This window comes from Venturia canescens, chromosome 7 (genome assembly GCF_019457755.1).
Source record: "Venturia canescens isolate UGA chromosome 7, ASM1945775v1, whole genome shotgun sequence".
Lineage (NCBI taxonomy): Eukaryota > Metazoa > Arthropoda > Insecta > Hymenoptera > Ichneumonidae > Venturia > Venturia canescens.
Genome location: NC_057427.1, coordinates 365751 through 384132, shown reverse-complemented (window position 1 = coordinate 384132; position 18382 = coordinate 365751). Strand labels below are relative to the sequence as shown.

At 37.7% G+C, this 18382-nt stretch overlaps 2 protein-coding genes across 10 annotated transcripts in view; one reads left to right on the top strand and one right to left on the bottom strand.

Annotated features, from left to right (window-relative positions):
• alpha-Catr (alpha-catenin related) overlaps positions 1-18382 on the top strand; it is a 49720-nt gene that overhangs the window by 13250 nt on the left and 18088 nt on the right. For 7 of the 9 annotated variants that reach the window (XM_043423963.1, XM_043423962.1, XM_043423960.1 and 4 more), the window contains exons 2-9: positions 9501-9690; positions 14668-14945; positions 15165-15407; positions 16196-16456; positions 16652-16909; positions 17053-17212; positions 17329-17447; positions 17564-17893. In XM_043423963.1, coding sequence (XP_043279898.1) covers positions 9501-9690; positions 14668-14945; positions 15165-15407; positions 16196-16456; positions 16652-16909; positions 17053-17212; positions 17329-17447; positions 17564-17893 — 1839 coding nt within the window. Of the gene's footprint in view, positions 1-792; positions 2991-9500; positions 9691-14667; positions 14946-15164; positions 15408-16195; positions 16457-16651; positions 16910-17052; positions 17213-17328; positions 17448-17563; positions 17894-18382 lie in introns of those variants that run through there. The other 2 variants (XM_043423964.1, XM_043423961.1) reach the window with 2 other exon arrangements.
• The window catches only part of LOC122413540 (HEAT repeat-containing protein 3), a 36666-nt gene continuing 24086 nt past the window's right edge, over positions 5803-18382 (bottom strand). Inside the window, exons 7-8 of the mRNA XM_043423968.1 lie at positions 6755-6978; positions 5803-6006 (exon numbers count right to left, since the gene is read on the bottom strand). Coding sequence (XP_043279903.1) covers positions 6768-6978 — 211 coding nt within the window. The 3' untranslated portion in view covers positions 5803-6006; positions 6755-6767. The remainder of the gene's footprint in view (positions 6007-6754; positions 6979-18382) is intronic.

The window sequence follows — 18382 nt, the reverse complement described above, 5'->3', positions numbered from 1 at the left end:
GCACATGCGAAAAGCAAAACAAAACAAAGAAGAAAAACCAACGTGGGATTGGTCACGTTATAAAAGTTATATCAAACAAAGTAATAAGGAATACTGAATCTCAATACTATTTTAAATAGTCATCGCGCTCGAAACTTGAAAAGAGAAATATAATCAATCAAAATAAAATATGCACATCCAATTGCGAACAAAAAAGGAATGGCCTGAGAGATTACAATCTGATGGTTGAAAACGATTGTCAACGTTTTACCGACACATACGCAAAATATTACAAGTATCGGATTCTGAAAAAAAAAAGAAAAAAAAAATCACGAAACATTTCTATACGAACGGACGAACTCATATTATATCATTCGACTCATCGTCGCATTGAAAAAAAGCTATAAATACATGCTCATGGATGTGTGTGTATGTATGTATGTATGTTAATATACACATGTGCCTGCATATAACGGAATAGTTATAAACATCGGAATTGGTGCAGCATATATTTTAGCGGCCAAGAAACGATCGAACGAGCAAAGAGACAAGCGAGAGAGCGATCAGACATTAATACCATTCCGAGCTTCGTTTCGTTTTTTTTTATTTAAAGTTGTGCACACAAAGGTTCTTCGTGGTAGAAAAAGAAAGGGAACGTATTACGCACAGCCGAGAAACGCGCGCGGCTTTTACAATCCAAGCCGTTGCTTGGTCTGATCCTGTAGGGGCTTTAAACGCGAGGGGTGAAGACAGTGGTGGTGGTGGTGGTGGTGGTGGTGGTGGTGGTGGTGGTGGTGGTGGTAGTGACGGAATAATACTATACTTCTGTTTGGCTACTCTACTAGTGTGGCGGGCAATCAGCGTGAGCATGTGCAGCCACGAGGTTTATCGTCGTTGATCAAAGTTATTTAAAATAAAAGCTAGCGCCGGTCGTTAAAGATCATGATTATTGTCATCGAGCAGTGAAGAAAAAATTTTCCGCTAAAAACACAAGCGCTCTCACCACTGATGAGTCATTTCATTTGCTCAATCAACGATTGCTGAAACTGTTTTGCTTGGGCCTTTGTCGTCAACGTAAAATCATTGAAAATATCTTTGTTTCGTTAAAGTTTCGAAGATCCTGCAAAAACGAAGGTTCCACATATTCATATTAGTGCGTCAACACTGGCAAAAACTGAGCAAAAATTCGTTTCGTGATAGCGAATGCGACTGGGGAACAGTCGACGGCCTACGCACCTACGAACGAATACACCGAAAATTCATTCGATCGACTTTGCCCATTTGTAAAAACAAATACAAAAAACGTGGTGCATTTTCATTTATTAAATTCGTCGCTGGCTTCGTCGATCTGTGATACTCGAAGCAGCTTTAAGAGCCAAAAAATCTTATGCTGCGAGACCGATATAAGCATTCGACGACGCGAGACGCGACGCCAATACGCAGTATAATCTTGGATACTTGAGTCAACCATAAGTGGATGCGAATAACGTAAGATTTTCGTTAACTATTTGCGTAAATTCATCGATCGTCAATGGAAAACTCAAAAGTAATAGCGAATAGAAGGAAGCTTTAAAGTTGTTTTACCGTTGAAACTTCATAGCCTCAAATTCTGCAGAATTCATTTTACGGCGCATTTATATTGTACGATTCCTTCCAAATTTATGCTATATTTCCAATGCAGTGATTGCAGAATGGTCGATTGAAATATTCGAAAGCTTGAGAGTCAAAGAGCACGGGAGAAATGAGCTTCGAACTCAGCCATTACTAGATACAACATATTATATTACAATGTTTTTTTAATATTTGTAACGTTTATCGACTAAATAAGGCAAACGCGCTCTGTATTGCTTGATAGCGTTACGACAAGAATTAAAAAGCGTATTACGCAACGTTACTGGTTGTAACTCCAAAAAAGTACTCGCATGCGAGATGACGAGTAGCAGATCATGCAGCATAAAGAACTAATGATAGATCAACGCGATGGGTTCGTGAAAACTCAATAGCGAAGCACAACAAGTCCGAGTCCCTAAACTTCGTTCTTCGCATCGTCATTCACGACACCCCAACCTCCTTAACTCAATTTCCAACTTTGGATCAAGGGACAGTGAACGAGAGCGAACGAGAGCAGAGTAGTGGAAAAATAGAGTGAAAAACAGTGCTCAACACATATCGAAAAACGTGAACGTTTGTCCGGAAAGAGGAGCCAGACGCAAAATAGGAAATAAATGAATGCATTTATAGTGGAACCAAGATAATAAGCGGAATCAAGATAATACAAGAACACGGAACAAAAAGAAATGATACGAGACGGAAAATATAATAAAGACTAAAAGATCAGCGCTTCTCATGATTGGCTGCGGGTCTCTTTTCCAGTGCCCGGTTTGTCATAGTCCGCTAAGAATCCGTAATTCATTCATAAATAATGAAATAGAAAAATCTTTGTTAAGCAACGCGTTTCTCATATAACTTCTCTAACGCGTTAATTCAAATAATATTGCAACAACATGAAAATACATTTATGCGAATATTATCTATGAACAAGCTACTTATCTAACACACACACATACACCCGCGCACTCGGACACACCCACGCTCATATATCCACACACACACACACACACATATATATATATATTTAATGAATACACATATCTATTCGTTCATTGAGATGTTATAATGATTCAGAGTATATTTTCATCTTACTAAAGCAAAGGCATAACAATAAGATACACCTTTATATAAAATAATAACAAGTTATCGTGACCGAAACAATAATCTAAATTCGTTTAAAAAAGAGCAATCAAAAAGTTAATATTGAATCGTAACTTTTGCGTGCGTACGCGGATAAATAATAAAAAAAACGAAGAGAATAAATATAATATTATATATAATATTGTACAGAAAGTGAAAGAGAGACAGATATAAACCCGTCTCATCCGCATTGTTGACTGTTCTTCGTGAAAGTACAGCAATTAATCATGTACGAGGGAGGCATGGCCGCCGAACGGCAGGTACGTCTTTATCGCGTACATTTGCGTCGAGTCACCGGTGATGTCAATTGTTGTTATTATTACCTATATATCATTCCTATTGCGATTATCATTGTTAAACTATAAAAAATGCTCTTTGATCCCTTGGAATATAGAATATCGGTAAAATCGAAGAAAAAAAAAAGAAAAAAATAATACAAGATTTTCGACGATTCAAAGGGGTCAAGGAAGTATAGTAGATTGGTTCGTTTAGCTTATCGAACATTTCAATGTTACGTAAAATAAAGGTCTTCTTTGTTTTAAGGTCGTTTCATTCATATTATTGTTTTCAAAATTGTTTATGACCGTTTCATGTTTGTTTCCCTTTATACTCTGTCAAAAATCAATATATTATTTTCATTGAGATTCCGATTAGGTACAGTTTGCGAGTGAACAAAATTGTAAATGCTATGGCTACGGCTATTCAAACTTGCAATGGAATACAAATTAATTAAATTGATTCGAAATTAATGTCGCGAAGAATTCAATCGTTGCTCGTTTAGTCTAGGAATTATTTTTCGACGCATAGCGAGATCGGAAATAATCCGAATAATGCAAAAGCTGTCTTTAGGACATTGATGTTTAGAGGTTTGAAGGATAAAACTATGTTAAAATGGTACGATTACTTGACTCGATTATGAGATTAGACGGCTCGCTGATTGATTATGTATTTGAGCAGATGTTAGATCTTTTGCCGTGAGCGTTTTTTTTTGTATGCTAGATATTAGATGTATTGATCTACATGTTGATTGAGAGAGTGCTGCATGCGTTTTGCGAGTAAGCTCAAATCTTCCCTACAACTGGGAATTCGATAAAATAATCCGCGTGGCCATCGTATCTATATGGCCGCGCCTCCTCGTGGAGGCGGCCTATACGCGTAGTATCATCGACGTCTCAAGTTTACATTTTTTGGAAATATCAGTGTAAAACAGATGACACTTTTTTAATATTTTTCTCAAAATTGAGAATGTTGGGATAGTCAAACGGTTAATTCCCCCTCGCACGGACAAACAGGTCCGACATTAATTTATCGTTGTAACGAGGGGCTATTCCATGGGGAGGGAGAACATTTTCGTTGTGAATTCAGTTAGCCATTTAATGAACTTTCATGATTGAATAATAGTTCCTTCAATAATGATAGCTCACTATTAGTAGTCGCAGCTAAATTCCCGTATATAGCTGACTACTAAAACCTTGAATAATATATCAACGCTTTTTGCAGAGAACATTTATTTCCGTGTTTTTTTTTTTTGGATCTTTCAAGGAGTGGATAATGAAATAAGAGAAAATAGTGATAGAAAAGACCTTGACCAATTGTGAAAGGATAAGTGTTAAACTCATGTTGTTTACAGAAATTGTGAATTTCACAAATTCTGAAGACACTAAAAAATGATCGTTGAACTTCTATAGGAGTGTCATCGAGAAAAAAAATGTATCGTATACGAGGTTTGGGATATCACGCGTGTTTAGCAGGACAGTGGTAAATGTTCCTGGACGTTGTCATAAGGTATTCATGTCGTTGGAACTGTTAATAAATGAAGGAGGTATAGGGGAGGGGCCAGACGGAAAACGGTGAAACCATCGATCGGTTAGAGTGCTCTTTCAGAAGAATAGCTCTTAACTGAAATCGGGGAAAAAATAGAATAACTTGAGTATAAAAATCACGAGACCTTCTTAATGAACAGTAATTCGCATGGTAAAACTAATAACTGGCAAAGTTATTCCCAAAAAAAGAGGTACCAAAAAAAACTAACATGAAGATTAATAATTTAAGAATTAATAGCAATTTCCACGTGAGTACTCGTTTCAATCGAGCTAAACGCTTCGTTTGGGAGTTACGAAAAAAAAAAAAATCGAATGGAAACCCAACTGTTTCTTTTTCCAGAACAAACTGTTCGATGCTTTTTTGTCTGTTTTCATGGTAAATCTAAAAGTAACTGATAATAAACCCTTCCTGACGAATAAACTTTCTTGAAATGAACGACAGCTTGGAGTAAATGAGAATTAAACCCAACAATGATTACACTTTCATGGGACAATTAATTTTATTTACACGTACGATTACTTATAAATGATAGTCGATTCTTTATCGGTCAGCAGATTATACTTAGAAGTTTATTTAGAACCGTGAATCTGAAAATTAGAAGATAATCGGCAAGATTCCGAGAATGATTAAGCTCACGTTGGAAGAGGATCGTAAGAAAGCTTCCAAAGGAATTGGATACACGAGGTACATTGCAAAGTCGAGTACAATCAGTCGAGTGTCAGGTCTAGAAATTTACGAGGTTAAAGTAAGGCTGTGACTGTGGATGACGACGACGACGACGACGACGACGACGACGACAACACACCAACGCCGATGACGAGATGACCCGACTCTGACTTGTTCCGTGGTAGCCTCTTATTTATCAAAGCCTGTCATCAAATTGTCGAACAAAAGACAGGCAGTGACCCTATCGATCTCTAGACGTGAAAACCTACTAGAGCCTCAGTTATTTGCACGGTATAAAATGGAAGAGGTATATAAGGGTTAAAGCGCAAGAGGTAAAAAAAGTCGAGGGCAAAGGGAACAAGTCCTTCAAAAAGTTGGATTCTACACTCGCATGCACACTTCCTCATTCTTTTTTATTCAACTATTATAGTAGGAAAATTGAATGCGATAATGTTCATCTTATTTCATCTTTTTTTTTCTATTCTCTAATATCGTGGCTTAGCAAAGTTATAATTAACACATGTGACAAAACAAAAACTTATTCTCCCAGTTGGTTTGCTTTTATGAGACAAAAAACACTTATGAGAAGAGGTCGAATATATTATTTTACCTTAACATCTGACACGGCATCGGTAACTCGACTATGATAGTTAACTAATTGGAATTAGAGTACAGATTGAACTTTGAATTCGTATCCGAACTATGAGAATATAATCAGCCCCGCGCCCCGCGCGGGACCCATACTTGGTTTTTCACAGTTGAGTGGAAGGTTGAAGTGATGGAATTCTGTGAAGAAAAATTATTTTTGATACCTTTTGGAGCTATCTACGAGAGTCACATTGATTATTTATTGTTCCGATATGTTTTTTCTAGGTTCTCTTCGAAGTTTCGCCGTATCTTTGTTGTTCATCGCGTCATTTTCAAGAGAAAACTACAAAATGTCTCGGAATAATACTCATCCCAATGATTATAGCGGATAGTTTGGGAAAACTTCGAACAGAGTCCCGGCGAGACTGAAAATAAAGTTCTAAAGAGTAGTCCTGCAAATATGTATTCTCTCATCCCACCAAGACATCTCACCGATCATAATTTTTCTGCGCGCTATGTAAAACTATAATAAATTATAATATCCGATAATACAAAATCGCACCTGCTGGCCAATTCTATATGATGCTATCAGATATATTACTATAAATGGTAATGACGTTTCTTGAAACGACTTACACACTTGCAGATTCTCACTATTTTGGGATGAAAACGTTAATGGATCAACTTCGTCTTTTGTTTTTCAAAAATTTGTTCAAAACAAGTATTGAAACAAGTATTGAACGTCATGAGGAAAGTCGACGGGAACGAAAGTTCTATTTCTGAATCGTCTCTGTATAGTAGCATACCTAAGGAATCGTTTATACACCCAACCTCGGATAAACGGATTACGAATCAATCCCTCGCTTTATTCATACCTACACACGCGCAAATATATACTTGTTTATGTATCATACCGCTTATATGACAAAACATCACCATCGTTTACCTGAATCCCGCGACTATTGCATGTCGAGTTTCAGCGGGGTTCGGTCATTCGTCACGTCACATGCTCTTGATTGCTCGTGAATTGAGACGACCGGGTTCTCCATTTGTGACTCATTCATTTGTCGGGTGGAAATCACCATTCGTTTAGCCCGTTGTCGTGGTAAACGTTGATGTTTCGTAAATGTAAAACCGAATGAGATTTCTCTGATCTCTTCATTCGTTGCACTGTGAAAAATTATAGTGAGGAACATTTTTATTCACGCCTTTGGAATAACATTGAGGATCAACATATACGCTACGGGATAGCATAGTTTTAAAGATACAGAATGAAAGAAGAAAAACTGATAAGCATTCAGTATAGAAGCCAAGCAATATTTTTTCGAAATAGAAAGAAAAAAAATTGGATTGCTTTGTATAACTTTCTCTGGATTTCCTATTTCGGATTCGTAAGGATTAATTGGAGAAACAAAATGAAAAACCACTGGTTTTACTTCTTCCAACTTATTCCTGCTTCTCAAAGAGAGCATGAAATAATATAGATATAGATAGAATGCACCGCTATTAGTACACGCACGAGTTGATGTAGTTACGATAGCTTTGCTGTCAGACATTGGCCTTACCCTGTTTAAGAAGCCTATTATTGATTTTCTACTGAAACCAAAAGAATGCGATTGGATTGGATTTGAAATGAATGGACTTAATCAAAGAGCAGTGGATGGATTTTGATATGGCGAGAGTCAGTTACAAAGAAATCTCTAACCGAGTCTCCTTGCTGGACATTATATACACTGGCTGGCTGTATTATACTGCGAGAGAAATATCGGAGAATTTTTTTTTTTTTTTTTTTTTTTTTTTTTTTTAATATTCTGAAGCAACGAGTCGAAAATGAACTATCGAAACGTAGAGCATCAAGAGTCTAATATAGCGAATTTCATTGGAGTGTTGATTGTATGCGAGAATATTGTAAATTTCTTTGGGATTATTATAAAAGCGTATGTAAAGTTCGGACTGAGGGTATCTTGAAATTCATAAGGGAGCGACTTGTACCGTCGTGTAGGTTTGCCATCCTTGGTATACAGGGCACGGACACGTCAATCTCAGCCAGATGCTCATAAGAGGTTTATTCGTATGGTGCGCATTCATATCATGAAACAATGATGCACCAAAACTTTTGAGAGCTTTGCCGTAGCCTCCATATGCGTATGCCTATATGCGTATGCGTATAGCATTCTCGTTTTTATTTAAAAAAAAGCTGCACGTGTGTACGCCATGCTCGGAGCGTTTATCCACCTGCCACAATGTTAGCAAGGATGAGCAAATATGTGTGTATCCTACAAAAAATCATCACCCTCGCGCGTTCTCTGTGCTTTCTACCCATTATATTTCATTGTATGCCATTGCTTCTTGTTTCTTATTCTCCTTGCGCTCTCAAAAATATATTTTGCATTTCCACGAATGCACGTGGAAAGAGCAAGAGTGGAAAATTCAATTTACGACGTCGATGCGTAGATTGTTCCTTCGTTCCGAACTACCATCAACACTTATATTTATTCACAAACGTAAATCAAAATTTCATTCATTTTTTTTTATAAATTCATCTTTCATATGAAGTTTTGTCTGGTCATACTCCCTCGAACCGTATTTTAATAGCAGAGTGAGAACAATAAATTTGTTAATTAGTTCAGTCGTCAGTTGCTCCAAATTGCGTCAATATTTCTCTCGGTGTACTCTGCTTTTCTACTCTTTCGGTTCTAAGGGTATGTTGCAAAAAAAAGTCATCATGTTCACTTCAGCCAATATACCACAAACTTACGAGATATTTGATAAAATAATAAATAGTGTAGCTCGCGTAGGTCCGATAGCATTTTCTCCTCATGCTTCTCATCCTTTGAAATAAAGTATCCCTAAGCGTGTTGTCCGCATTTACTTCTTCCGCATGCACATGTATACACCGTCGCTCGTACGTTCCTTTTACAAAGAGTTGCAGCTTCGCATCCGAATACAATGTTCAATTGTGTGTATGTGTGTAAAATGCGTTGAAATGCATGTAATCACGCGAGAAACAGAGCTTCACTTTTTTTTCTAATTGGTTTTTTTTTTCTCATCGCCCACGGAAACTCGAGTAAAAATAATGAACGAGAAACTATTGCGCGCATGGGACGTCGCGAGGGAGATGCCGAGGAAGCAGACGACAGGAGAGGGATCATTCTTCTAGGGCTTATTCTCCGATATTTTTCTTCGACTTTGGATCGGTCTTGATTGTTTTCATCACACTCGATGTTTCCTACGCAAATGCAGGATTTCTGTTTTATGATGGCTCGAACAATTGAAAATAAGGAGCGATCAGAGGGAAATGAAAAATGTGATGAATGCAGAACGTTCCGAAAGTAAAGGTCGAAAAGAGAAAGGGAGAGGGGGGGGGGGGGTAATAAAACAAAAAACACGGCCAACGTAGCCAATTAGACAGAGTGCTGCGAGAGCAAAAGTGGCTGCAAATATTTTTTATAGAGCACAGGGGAAAAAAGTAGAGAATAATTCTTTGTGAAAAGGTGACACAATGAATGATTAGAAATGTTGAGACATTAGATTTCTGCTTTGACACACGAGCTCTCTGTATATATAGGTATATACATGATACAATGTACCCGAATGAGACTATATACATACCTACAAATGACACGTTTGACAGTGAAAAAATTAAAACAAGAAAATTGGTCTAACATAATAAAAAATAATCTTGCTTCCAGATTTCCACTTTAGTATCTCACAGAGAGCGTCCGCTATGTTCGGACCGAAGTCTACGAGCCGTGGCAAGGGTCGGCCAAGCGGTAAATCTTGCGGTCGAGCGGTTCGTCACCGTTGGCGAAACAATCGCCGACGATAATCCAGAAATCAAACAAGCAATGTACGAGGCCTGCAAAGAGGCGAGAGTTGCCGGTGAGTGAATTTGATCCATTTTTACGTTTGCATTTACCAGCAGTACTGTTTTTTTTGCCGAAAGTAGTACCAACGCGCTTTAAGGAGGGTGGCTACCGACGATACAATGTTGCCATGCTAAACCATGTTAAATACATTAAAAATTTCAAAATGATAAGAATTTAATAATATTTGGTGAACATATTCTTTAGGGCCAAATTTGACAATACAAATTTTTTAAGATTTTTCTTCTGTACAGTTATCGAGTAATTGATCACTCAAGTTCACGTGTATAAGCATAGCGTTTCCATATATATAGGTATACATTTCGGGCATAAGAAATCTGCTTTAATCCGTAATTACTCGATAACTAAGCAGAAGAAAATTTTGAAAAAAATTGTGTCTTCGCACTTGATGTTGAAGAACATTATCACCAAATTTGATCAATTTCTTATCAATTTGACGAACGTAGCCACCCTCCTTAAACGCTTCTCCGTATTATATAGCTATATATATACTTCGGGTGATGTTGACTCGATGTTGTGCGCGGTGTGGGTTTTCCTTCCCGTTTTAGTGACGATCTTAGTGCGTGATTTAGTTCGCAATCGGAGATTGCATCATAACAAAACTTGCGCAATTAACAGCTCAACCAACAATGGTAGGCTATTTTTGCAAAGGTTCTCTTTTATGTAGAGAACATCAGACGCACAATTTTTGTATGGAGTATTTTTTTTTTTTTTTTTATATAAACGCCTTCGAAAGATAATAACTAGAAAAAATCGTCTATCCAAAGGACACCAAATTGATGTAACTCGCCGATAGTAGTTAGCCAGTATCTTGGTATACCCACGGATATTCACGCCGAATAATAAAAAAAGTTTTGTTTGGTCAGAATTTGTGATCGTTCATACTCTACCGAAGGCTACGAATATTCGTTGCTCCACGTGTCATGAATGGTGATGATGAAAAAAAAAAATCGATAAGACTCTCTTTATACAAACACGGATAGGCAAAGGCTGGACGGAAAAGTTCGAAATCTTTGGATATAGTGCTTGGTTTCAACATCAACCTCGACGTTCTAGGCGCGATCGAATCGTCCTCAAGGTTTTCTACGTGGAGTTGCGGGAAATAAGATGAAGGGGTGAGCGTGAATACGTAGTCCAAAGAGGGGAGAAATGTTTGACGAGGTTGAACTAGCGAGACCGGAAACAAAAAGTCGGAGGGTTTGGAAGCGTTCAAGGACGCAGAAGAACGATAATAAAGAAGAAGGCGGCATCGGAGGAACGGCAGGAGCAGAAGAACCGTCACCAATCCATATTCCACGCTTGCGTCATGAGTTAAAAATATATTTTTCAAACATTTATCTAAAAACATCATCAAATACGACAATCTTTTTTTTCTCGACGCATTAGATATGTAATAACCCGAGGACTTTCTCAATAAATCATCTCAATCACACTCAGAGACTAGCCTTTGCGTGTTTGCTCACTGGATTTCTCGCCATCGATTTCACCTGAGACACTCCCAAGCTACGTTTCTTGCGTTCATAGTGAATCAACGAGATGTTTTATTTTCGTGATTGTTTATAGAAAACCTCGATCGTATACTTTTGAATCTTTCAAAAGGATTTTTTATAGATCTTTGCCTGTTCGAATGATTTTTCTCTCGTATTTTCTAGTGCTCTGCGGTCTTCGAGCGAAAATTCTTATCTGTAACTTAGTTCACTCTCTCTCCTATTCGGTTGTCTCTGAAATATGCTATTTGGTAATTCGGTAACGATTTGGGTCACAACTATCTCGTTATCTGCTGCACGAGCAAAGCAGAACGTTGAATTTGATTGATTTTTCCAACGAAACGTTCATTCGTCACGAACACGAGCGTTATATATAGTTTACATAAGAATCGGGAAAAGAAAAAGGTAACAAGATGAAAAAAATGCTGCAAATTAAAATTTGCAAATTGCTTCCTCAAGATGGTCAAGATGTACGATGCTCAAAACTTACCCTATGAGGTGCTATATTTTTCATTTTGGCTTCCTCATAGAGGAAGCTTCGAGCATCGTGCATCTTGACCATCTTGAGGAAGCAATTTGCAAATTTTAATTTGCAGCATTTTTTTTGTATACAAGGAAATAATGTATTTTCTCTACCTTCTTTTACGAACTTTAATTTATCTCTTTGTTTAAATTCATAAAAAAAAACTAAATGACGAGCCATCAGAAAAAACAGTTTGCAACTTTCAATTTTCATCATTTTTCTATTTACATTGAAATTAAATAATTCAGACAACTTTGCTGGAAAGTATAGAGGAAGTACGGACTTATACACAATATCTAACAACATTTCCAAAAATTGAAGCGGTTAGACAATTTTTTGAAAAACTCATATTTTCGTAAAATTCAAAATGTCATAAAATTTAAACTGCTCAACCGATATTCCCCAAATTCAATACCAACCTTCCTATTATGATAGTCTATTTATATAAAAAAACAAATTATTAATAAATCTTGAAATTTTCGAAAGTTAGAGCGTCGACACCCTTTTTATGAAAATTTCAAAACGTCGTCAGATTCGTATTTTTATACAAATTCTGACGAAATTATCAGAGAATGAAGAGCTTGTATAGATTAACATCTGTGCAAAACGGTAGCCCTGTATCTCAAACCGTTTCCGAGTTATAAGCGTTTGAATTTTGCAGTGCCATAGCACATACACACACACACACACACACACACACACACACACACACACACACACACACACACACACACACACACACATCCGGACATTTTTTCTAGATATGATTTTTCGATGTTTTGGAACATTTTGAGCACATTGACATTGAAAACTGGAAAAAAAAAATTTTCATCGTCACAAAAAGCCTCCTCGCGATGAGGAAGCAAAATACGGAATTTCTAACTATTTTGCCTACGAATTTATGGGTTCGGGGGCATGATTTATTTCATACCGCGCCTGATAGGAATTAATTATATACTAATGGATAAATCGATGGTCTATTTTATTCCAAAGTGAAGCTATATACCTAGCGCCCAATTTTTCCAAAATTTTCCATCACATACGCCATTAATTTTTCATATGTAATTTAAACACACGTGGCAAGAAAAAATGACAGGACGAGTGGAAATAAGTGGAAAAACCGATGTTCACACTCGCATTTTCACTAAAATATCGAAAGCCAGGTTGGTGTGACTTATTATGCGAGATCGAATTGATTTGAAGCATCTGCAACGTTTCCAAGGTTTACCGTAAATGTAAAATATTTCAAGACCATTTTTGACTTGGTTTCAATGAAGTACCTCTAGAATCGTAATTCTTCATAGAAAAAGCAATACTCTCGCCATATTTTTTTACTTCGATTCTCACAAAGTATTCTCATAGATTAATCATTTTTGTTGGAGAACACAACGTGAAACGAGATGACGAAAGCTTTTTAATGATTTTCATTTTTTTTCTATCTATTGATGCAAGCGGGAAGGAATTCTACTGGTACGAGAACTTTTATACATTTTCGCGCGTGGCTACAACAATGGTGGTGAATGGCTGTCGTGGCAGACAGCTATCGTCGATCCGACCATCAATTGCTACCACACTTTGTAGCGACGGTCCCCAGTGTGTACGCGTTCGTCTCTCTCGATATAGATACTTTCCGGGCTATTTATACTCTGGCTTAGGAATAAGCACGGGGCATAGAAATGGGGTCAAGTTAACAGGAGAAAAAACACGGGAAGCGCATTGCGGGGCTACGAAGACTACGAGGAGGAAGTTAAGCTGGGGCGAGCTATGAGAGTAGCTCGCCGGTCGACCAAGCGTTTCCGCAAGCTTCGGACATTCGTTCGCTCAAAAACGTACCAATATAGATAGCAACCATCGCATTGTTTCATTAAATTCATGTATAGCATCGATTATTATTAAGATTGGAGTTATCCTAACCAAATCTAAACGCTTGCTAGATGTTTTCATGTGTCTCGTATATACAAGCAGAGGTCAAGGCGTCCAGCAGCCTGACCTCTGCCAATGTATCCTACTTCAAGCCCTCTGTGCTCCGCTATACAATTTCCATACCAACTTCAAAGGCTTCTTTCTATCAAGGTTCATTGATGATAGAAAGATATAGAGACATTCCGTTATACAGTACTCAACGATAAAATGATTATTTCATTTTGTATATACGCGAGTCTTCCGACGCTATTACATCCACCGCGTGACCCCTGACATTATTCTATGCATACTGATTTGTACGATTGACTAAAATTTCTATGCAAATTCAAACATTTTAAAATACTTATTATTACACTGTTTTCATGCGAGCGTTCACAAACGCGTCAGTAATAATTTGATCGCGATCGAGAGAGATTGACCGTTGTTAAGTGATATCACCGTTCCGATTTCAATAATCGCACGATTTATAGCGCATTCTCGTATTTGCTGATATTAATTTTCTATTACGAAAAATATCGCCTTTTTTAGAAGGCGCACCATTTAATGGATTTCAGGATAATCCTGATGTCGGGGGAACATCGTTCTCCCGACCTGCTGATTGTACAAATATATGTCACTTCAAATGAGACAATTTCCGTCCAGGCTTAATTGGATTCTGGTATGCAATATTGTTTCTACTTCTGTATATGCCCAATTAACGACTCTTAAATGCTGTTCAGTGAAGCGTTTCTTGATTCATAAAATCGGTAAAGTTCGGGTGAAGAAAAAACACTGATTTTTTTTTTTTGGTTCTTCAACTATATTCCAGTGATGCTACAATTGGTGGTACTTTTCTAAATATTCTACATTTTTTTTTTTCTATATATTAAATAAAATAATGAAACTTTGAGAATTTATCAGAATTTAATGTTTACTAATTTCATAATATATTGGGGCTTTGGGAAGACTCTACTAAATTTTAATCGTCATGCGAGAAGAAATCCGCGAGATATACATTCTCAGGAGTATACTGCTAACAAGTTTGTATATGTTATTTCAGGTTCGGCAATTGAAAAACTTTGCGAATGTGCAATGGAAGACAGCTTGGCTGATCGAGGATCGGTTGTTCGAGCAGCTCGTTGCCTCTTGGGTTCAGTAACACGAGTTCTTCTCCTCGCAGACATTGTTGTTGTGAAGCAGCTTTTACTAGCCAAGGACAAGGTTGCTCGAAGTCTCGGACGTCTTGAGAGTGTCTCGAACTTTACGGAATTCGTTAAAGCGTTCAGTCAATTCGGCGCTGAGATGGTGGAGCTGGCACACCTGACCGGTGATCGACAAGTCAGTATGGACCCTATTTTCCGCTTGTTAACATTCCCATCACTTTGACTGAAAAACTTTCAAGTTTGATTTTTTTTTCTTCGCAACTATCATTTTCTTTTCAATTTCTCAGAGTGTATAGTAAATTAATTTAATTTGAATGACTATAATCTTTCCTTTGAATTTTTTGAGATGAACATTGTATTTCAATTGCGGTTATAAGCTGTTTTAATTCCATAGAATGATCTTAAGGATGAACGACGGAGAGCTCAAATGGCAGCTGCGCGTCAAGTCCTCGAAAGAAGTACAATGATGCTATTGACATCTAGCAAAACTTGTCTCAGGCATCCTGAATGCCCGTCCGCTAAGGAAAATCGTGATACAGTTTTTTGTCAAATGCGACGAGCCATGGATTTAATCCACTACGTTGTTAAAGATGGTGTTTTGGACTGCAGCGAAGCACAATCTTATACGAATTCTCAGGTTAGTCGAAGTCATCATTAAAATACAGGAACAGGACTGTCATTGTTAGAGTCAACGGGTACTTCAAGTTTTTCTGTTCAAATGAATTATTCTATTATTCAATCGAATTTTATTCGATAATCTTAATTCTGCGCATCGCATCAAAATCGTGCCGATACGACACGTTCAATAATCGATTCAAGTTAAATGATTCTAAAAACTCTAAAACAAAAGGAGAAAAATTTCGAATACTTCCAGCATGAAAATTCAATTGAAATTGAAATGATCACATTCATTTTGTTTTACGATGATCCTTGACTCGTCGTATACATATAAGTCCTTGTCGATTGGATACGGTGGATAATGCAGTAGTAAACGCCTGTTTTTTCGGCAAATATAATTCAAGTCAAGTATCGAATGTTATTATTATAATCATTGTTCGGCAATGGGAAGGTCTAACTACGGGGGCGTAAAGCACTTTGGACTCGATCCAAGTGTCGCTCATCTTATCGTTGTCAAGTTCGAGGTCGGGTCGAGGTCTTGTAATCTATTAAACGGGTATTTTATGACGTTGGATAACTCATTAATGGCTTCTCAAAGCACGCAAATGATACGGAGCCACAAAAAATATGGCACCACTGTCGGTGGTGCCATACATGGTAAAAACGTATTGTAATCTGCTGGGTACAGGGGAGTTTTCTTTTCATTTACGTTGCATTTTTTTTACAGATCATTTTCATTTTTACATAAAAATAATGTATAAAGGGTGAGTCGAAGGGTGTGTAAAAAGTGATTCGAATAATTTTCAGAGCCCTCAGCAACAGGATTGGGACAGTAGCACCGTTTGCTCAGCTTTGAAACACTTTGAGCGCCTGGTCGAAACAACAAGAATGACATTGCTGGGTCCAGGATGCAGGGAGACGTTGACAGCTGCTCTCGATACCGTTGTCGAGAGAACTCAAGACTTTACGGACAGTGCCTATACGAGCCACGAGCATCGGGAAAACATCCTTTTGCTCTGTGACCGCGCCAAATTGGAATTAAACGCTCTTCTCAGAGTTGGCAATATGGTTAGTTTATACGAATGTTTACATTCGGCCATGTAAAAAGTTCAAATTTTCTTCATCATATAGGAGCTCGGTACACACACTCTTCTTAGTATTACCGCCTAAATGACTTTGATATTTCTCGGTCGGTTGATTATTTATTTTCTATATCCCTATAAAAGAAAAAAACGTTAAATTATCAAAATTAACGTTATACAGCAACAAAATTTCGAGGGCGGCGGTGGTTCGCCGAGTTCCGAGATGGAACAAGCCGTTTTGGCTGTACTCAGAGCAACGAGAGATCTTCGACAACAATTAAGCACGACGACAATGGAACAGGCCGGTGATCTTGGACAAGTGACGAAAGCTGGTCAAGAATTGGTCTCAACGATAAGAAATTTAGCACTAACAAATGACGTCGATCGGTTACAAGAGAGTAGCGATCGGTTTCACGAATACATTGAACATATTCTTGAAGTAAGCAGCATACTCATGTACACCTCTATTTGCTTTTTGTCCATATTATGTAGACTATTATCCCTTGAGGATTTAATGTAGTAAATGCGGTAAAGGAATGCGACGATCCAATAGAGTGACTCGAATTATTGTCTTTCCTCGAGGTCTGTAAGCTACTGAGACACGTTGCCCTTTCGGAGTCTCTTCAAGTATCGGCTAAATTCACAGAGATTAACTTGCGGATTTATGGACCTCAAGTAGTTACGGCAGCGCACACGTTGGCAAGACATCCTACAAGCAAAATAGCCAAAGAAAACCTAGAAGGTAAGCGAAGAAAAAGTATTGAATACTATTCAAAACCGCCGTTCACTCTTCAAAAAACAAAAATTTTTCATTCACGGAACGAATAATGATTGAACTGAACAATATTTTTTTATCAGTATTCGCTGACATGTGGCAGTGGCTCATGTCGGACGTGACGACGGTAGCTAAAGACGTTTTAGAATTGAGTCAGAGCCGACCGGAGAAGCAGGTTTACATGTCATTACCACGACCAGGGGTGAGTATTAGATTTTATACCGTCGCAATTACATACTATTCGTCCCGAAATTATTGCTTAATATTATACAATATCCGAGTGAACCTCTGTGTGATTTTTCAATATTTTTCAATCAGAAACACGGAACGACGAGTAAGCCCCTGAAGCCAGTGAGATTGGACAGCGAAGAACAGGCTAAGATAGCAAAAGCCGGCCTGGAAATGAAACTAATAACATCTGAAATGGATGCAGAAACAGAAAAATGGCAGGAAAGTGGCTCTGCTCTGGAAGAAAACAATGATATTGTTAAGAGAGCGAAAAACATGTCGTCAATGGCTTTCTCGATGTATCAGTTCACGAGAGGCGAAGGTGCACTTAAAACGACTCAAGATTTATTTACTCAAGCTGAATATTTTGCCGAGGAAGCCAACAGATTGTACAAAGTTGTGAGACAATTCAGTTATCAGGTACGTCGTAACGCCTATTTCTGCATCGCTTTCAAAATAACTCTCACTTTGCAATCTATAATCACCATTATCACCAACCTCGTGTTCAATAAAATCGTTATAAGGTGATCCGAATCGCCGTATCTCTCATCGTAATTAATATATCTGCTTTTTTGTTTTCTCTCTTTGAGTAACGTTCTTCTATTCACTGGACGTGCGTTCACTTGTTTTCTGTTGTACAATAACTACTCACTATTTTTTCTCTATTCTGGTAATCCTTGTCACTCTATTCTTCACCATCCAATCTACATACAATATCTCAGTCAACATCGGTCGCTATACAGAGACAACATTTTTAGTGGTGGTGGAGTTCAAACGGGGTTTTTTGTTTTTTTTTTCCGAGTTTTGGTAAATCGTGGAGTCGAAATGGTATATGGCGGCTTGATAACTCATTTTCATTCATTCGCGTCTTTTTTACTTCTTGTTTTTTTTTTTTTTCACTTTCCGATT